We start from the raw sequence: 4,968 nt of genomic DNA, 5'->3' as shown, positions 1-4,968 counted from the left end.
CTATGTGCCTGCTGCATAGTAGATGCTCAGTGAATGTGTGATTATTTATTGATGGAAAAAAAGTGTGTTTGAGTTCTGCTGCAGAGAGGAACATTTTTGATGGCAAAATTAGCATAGTTTGACATGATTCCGAGGGAACCTTGCCTTAGAGGCCAGCTGTGACTAAAAGGGACAGGCTGAAAGGGGCACAGGTTACATATTGACTAGAGGACAATTGGAAACAGGGAGGACTTTGCTTTGGATGTGATGGGTTGAACCGGCCCTGCCCAGTGAGAAAGGGAAAAAGGTCTGGGGAGATACTCCACCAGTATGTCCTCCCTGGTGTCAATGCAGGCCACAACAAACAATATGTGTGTGCGTGTGAGTAGGCTAGTTCTTATTGGAGGACTCAGTTTGAACCACATGTAACTCTGAATGTCCTTGGTGGAAGGGGCTGAGGAAAGGATCAGATGTTTGGTGTGAGCTGGAGGGGTTCACTGAGTGATAAGAGGGTTGGAGAAGGAGCTATTAGCAGACTGGAGGTCACTGAATCCTGAACTCGGAGTGGGCAGAGAATAGTGAAGTAGACTCAGCTTCCTTGTGGATGAAGAGCACCTCATCACTCCATCCCCAAGGCTGCCTATTCCCTGGTGTGGAGAGAAATACCCCCCTCCCCTCCCCAGGGTTCCTGGGGGATTTGTCCTGGAGCTGCAGCCAGTGCCTGCTTGGTGACCAGTACCCATGGTCTGAGCTTTTCCTCTCTCTATGTGACAGGACTGGAGCTGAGAAGCTTTCCTGAACCCAGGACCAGAGAGGGTCATGCTTCCTTCCTTCTGGTGGTACTTAGCCTTAACCCTGGCATAAGGGAGGCCCAGGAGAGTCAGATATGGGTAGGAAGTGCTAGAGACAGCTCCTTGTGGAGCTCTAAGGAAGGGGGAGAGAAAGAAGCAGAACACATTGAATTGTTCCTCAGTCTTTTAGGAAAAGAAATCATCTCTGAGATGAAGGACAACAATGAGCTATAGTTCTCACTGGGCTTACAGACATTTATTCAGCTGCAGTCACTCACACACCCTCAACCAGTTATTTTTTAAGCATCAGTTTGGAGTAAACAGTCTAGTTCTTCAGCTAGAGGCTTTGATTACTTCATGTATCCAGGGCAGGAAACTGGAGATTTTGGTGTAAACCACTGGGGGTTTTGGTTCCTTTGGTCCATGAGAGACTATGCCCTGGGCCACATTGTTGCACACGAGAGGCCCCCCAGAGTCCCCCTGTGGACAGAGAAGGGAAACACTGAGCCAACTCTCCGGGGTCCATGGTCCTGCTTCGCAAAGTCTCCATGTGGAGGCAGGGGGTGGGGCAGTCCCTGTGGACCCCCAGCTGCCAGGCTCTTGTCATGGACATTTTCAGAGTCTCACTTCTCCCTAGGGGGCTTCTCCCTCTCTTCCCCAGGCCACTGTTCTGCCTACAGATGTGCTGAGAGATGTAACCCCAATCCACTATTAAGATGCAGAAAGGCACTGGGCTTAGACTGAGGAGGACAAGTTCATTAACCCAGGTATTGCCAGATGAGGAACAAGTGCTTTAACGGGTGTGCAGCAGGGAGCACTGTCTCTAACTCGTGTCCTGAGGGGGCAGTGCTGCAAACCCCCCTTTCTGGGGGGGAGTATCCTGATGCATTCACCTGGGCACTAGAGGTTGCAAAGACCCTAGGTGCTCCCCACCTGGTGCTCCCAGTTTTCTTTGAGAGAAAGACTATAAGTAGAAGGGTATAGGGGTCCCCCCACTGCTTGGTTTCCATGCTACAAAATTTCCCCTTACAGTCCTTCTCCCAAAACCAAGCCAGACAGTTGTTCTTACCCAAAAGGTAGTATATATATTTGCTGGATCCCCTACACAGAGTTGAGTGGCCTTGTTGTAACCACTTTTAAACTGGTATTTACATCGTGTTTCCTCCTGTAGGGTAAGCTCTACCTCTTGCAGAGTGCTTGATGAATCTTCATTTTCAGTCTGCCCCCAGCCGGCCACACTGCACACCTGCCCTGCACACAGGCAGGCCTCAGGGGTCGGTAGGCTGATGGGTTTCACCTCATTAGTGAGTTTGACCTTTTTTTTCAGCTGGTGGGAGAAGCAAGAGAATCCAGTTCAGTCATTGGCCTCTGAGCTGGATACCATATGGGACTGTGTGTCACCCTCTCTCCTGAGCCAGAACAGGAGCAGCTCTGAGTGTGTGTGGTATATGTGTGTGTGTGTGGGGGGGCGGCACAGGTGGGACCCAGGAGAGCAAGAGCAGCAGACAGGCTTCCTCACCTTCAGCAACATGATGTCGTTGGAGAGGTTCTCAGAATTATAGTTTGGGTGGGGGATGGCTCTGCTCACAGTGATGACCTGCTGGGTCCTCTCTTTCTTGCTGATGTCATGGGCCCCCAGGATGACAGTGTACATGCTGCACAGGGAGAAGAGAAAAAGGGGGAGTCACAGAATGACAGTCCAGCAATGCTAAAAGCCATGAGAGGTCAGATGGGGATTCTGTAAGGGGAAACTGATAGGACAGGAGAGCTTGGATCTGAGCCAATTGTGTGCTCTGCTTTTCAGCAACAAGGGAGTAACCTGTGACTTTCGATACCTGCATCCACCAATGATTCCCATGGTGCAGGCAGGTGAAATTGTACTAGCTTGAAATCTGAAGCTAAAATGTGCCCAACACCATAAGATTAATCACTCCAGGTCTTACCAGCAGTGTTCTGGCACTGACTGGGCCCTTTCAGCAGACCTGCCTGCTGAGTGGTTACCCTCTGATCAGCCTCCTGACTCATGGGTTGTAAGGATTAGGGAGCTCCTGGGGCAAGTGACAGGCTTCCCTTTCTGGAGCTTCTGGAGCTCTCGGGCCTGTGGGCTATTGGCTGGTCCTCACCTGTCATTGCAGTGAGCAGCGGTCAGCAGAAAATCCTTTTTGATTAGGAAACCCCCACAGAAGCAGTCAGGGTCCAGCTTTGACTTCTTGAGACATGCCATGTAGGGGCGGGAGTGGGGTCTGGCATTATGTCCCCCGATGATCTCTCCTGAAGGAAATTCTGTTCTTTCATGTACCCACTGAAGACACCTAGCTGACACTCACTAGCTGTGATTGCTGGGCTTGGGGAGCCTGTGTGCCTGTGGGTGTGAATCAGCATGGTGTGTGGGCAGCTCACTTCCCCGAAATGGAGGAGGAGCAACTCTGATTGTCTTCCACACTATGGATAAATTGGAGTCAAGTACATCCTACTTCTGGGTCAGTGGAGTGCTTGAGGCTTCTGAGAATTTCTCCCCTGAGTTTGCTCTGTCTCATGTGAAATTATAAGGTCGCTGTGAGTCTGTGATGTCTAAAATAATACTGCTTTCTACTGGCTGGATTGAAGTCTAGGGATCAACATTTCATAGTCTGTTTCCTAGGACCTGACAGGTAGTAACATCCAGTTAGTGTGTTGTCTGTGAAAGGAAGAATGCCCTATGGCCCCTGTTGGAGGATAATGAGGAGAATGCTAATAGAAGTCTGTGAGACAGAGATATTCAGGTCTGCTAGACAGAGGCTCATCTTAACATGCAGCATACCTAAAATAGACTTCCTAGCTTCATTTCACCCCAGGATCTTTAATTTCATCTGCTCTATTTCTACTTTTTGGTTCCTGTTTATTTAATTCTTTGCCCTACTTCATATCTTACTGTCTTTAAGCCATGAAGTTGCAGATGCTACTACAATTCTATCCTGATCTCTCTGGGCAGACAACCTCACCATTGTGCCCTGGGTCCTCACCTCCGCACAGCCCTACCCACTAGGGAAAGAGAAACAGGCTGAGGTTATGGATCAGCTTGCCAATATCCATGTCTAGTGGAGACAATTACAGAAGCTAGATCTTCCACCTTCTGTACCTCATAAAGACTTTTGGTCCATACTCCTGGAGAGGGATAAAGAATAGGGAAGCCTCCAATGGAGGGGATGGGACACAGAACTCTGGTGGTGGGAACTGTGTGGAATTGTACCTGTTATCTTACAGTCTTGTTAATCATTATTAAATCACTAAAATAAAACTAAAAAAAAAAAAAAAAGGAGGAAGTCCTAAAGGCCAGGGAAGAAAAGCAGGAAGGGACTTGGTAGCTTTGGACTGAATCAAGAAAAAGCAGCTTTCTGAGAACAATGATGAGCAATGATCTGGGATCAGTGCTGGGTCTCTCCTAAGACTGGGATCAGTTCTGGGTCTCTCCTAAGTAGACACTGAGGGGAGCACCCTTCTCACCCCAGGCAGGAGCCAGGCCCACTTCTGTGTCATTTCCTCTTTCCCAGTTCCCCCACACTCTCCTGGGCCCTTGTAGGATACGTCCACTGTCCAGATGGCAGGGAAAAGCCATGGGAGGGACAGTGCCCACTGACTTTCCCTGAGAGCAGCCTTCTGCCCTGCCTGTCTACTGGCATCTCACTAGCATCACACCTGGGGTGTGCAGTGGGGTGGGGACTGGTTCAGGACTTGCCTGGCATATTGCTGAGTCAGCATGTGTGGAGCAGGCAGGAGTTCTGTGCCCAGTGTGGACTGGACCCTGACTCTGAGGGTGGGTGGTCACTCACCTGCTTGTGTCCTGGGGGGCAGGAAGCAGGCTGATAGGAGAAAGAGCAGGGGAAGGAGCAGGAGTAGGTGCATCTTCCCAGAAAGTCTGTCCAGGCAGAGCTTCTAGACCTTCCTCTGTTATTCTCCTTTAACCTCCAGAAGAGGAAGAAGACACTTCTGAGACCTTTCTGATTTCTGATAGTCTCATCTTAGATTGTTTTTATTAAAGCTACCCCACTGTCACACCCTCTGCCTGGTGACACCCTTTGGGTGGTTGTGTGAGAGTTAGGAAGTGACCACATCAGCAGCCACAGTTGGTGACACAGAGCAGACTGCTGGCTCCTGCTCAGAAATGAAGCCCACATGTAAAAGGGGGATGCAGGATGTGGTATTGACTAGTAGAGGCACA

General features: G+C 49.8%; 1 protein-coding gene across 1 annotated transcript; it reads right to left on the bottom strand.

The window, feature by feature from the left end:
• Positions 1-1,019: 1,019 nt before the first annotated feature.
• Positions 1,020-4,652, bottom strand: LOC103126417 (granzyme B(G,H)-like). The gene is made up of 5 exons (XM_007537325.2): positions 4,580-4,652; positions 2,894-3,041; positions 2,290-2,425; positions 1,840-2,097; positions 1,020-1,250 (listed from the first exon to the last, which is right to left on the bottom strand). The coding sequence occupies exons 1-5, from the start codon at positions 4,650-4,652 to the stop codon at positions 1,104-1,106; spliced, it is 762 nt and encodes a 253-aa protein (XP_007537387.2). The 3' UTR covers positions 1,020-1,103.
• Positions 4,653-4,968: the final 316 nt, after the last annotated feature.

This window comes from Erinaceus europaeus, chromosome 16, assembly GCF_950295315.1.
Source record: "Erinaceus europaeus chromosome 16, mEriEur2.1, whole genome shotgun sequence".
In the NCBI taxonomy this organism is placed as follows: Eukaryota; Metazoa; Chordata; class Mammalia; order Eulipotyphla; family Erinaceidae; genus Erinaceus; species Erinaceus europaeus.
Note: the sequence above shows the minus strand (reverse complement) of the source record. Positions and strands in the feature narration are given on the sequence as shown.

What these genes read in the sequence shown, in the direction of transcription:
- LOC103126417 (XM_007537325.2), bottom strand. Translation starts at nt 4,652, where the DNA reads ATGCACCTACTCCTGCTCCTTCCCCTGCTCTTTCTCCTATCAGCCTGC. An exon ending in GCCCCCCAGGACACAAGCAG is followed by an intron (nt 3,042 to 4,579) that starts GTGAGTGACCAC and finishes AATTTCCTTCAG; the next exon opens with GAGAGATCATCGGGGGACAT. An exon ending in ACGACATCATGTTGCTGAAG is followed by an intron (nt 2,098 to 2,289) that starts GTGAGGAAGCCT and finishes TTCTCCCACCAG; the next exon opens with CTGAAAAAAAAGGTCAAACT.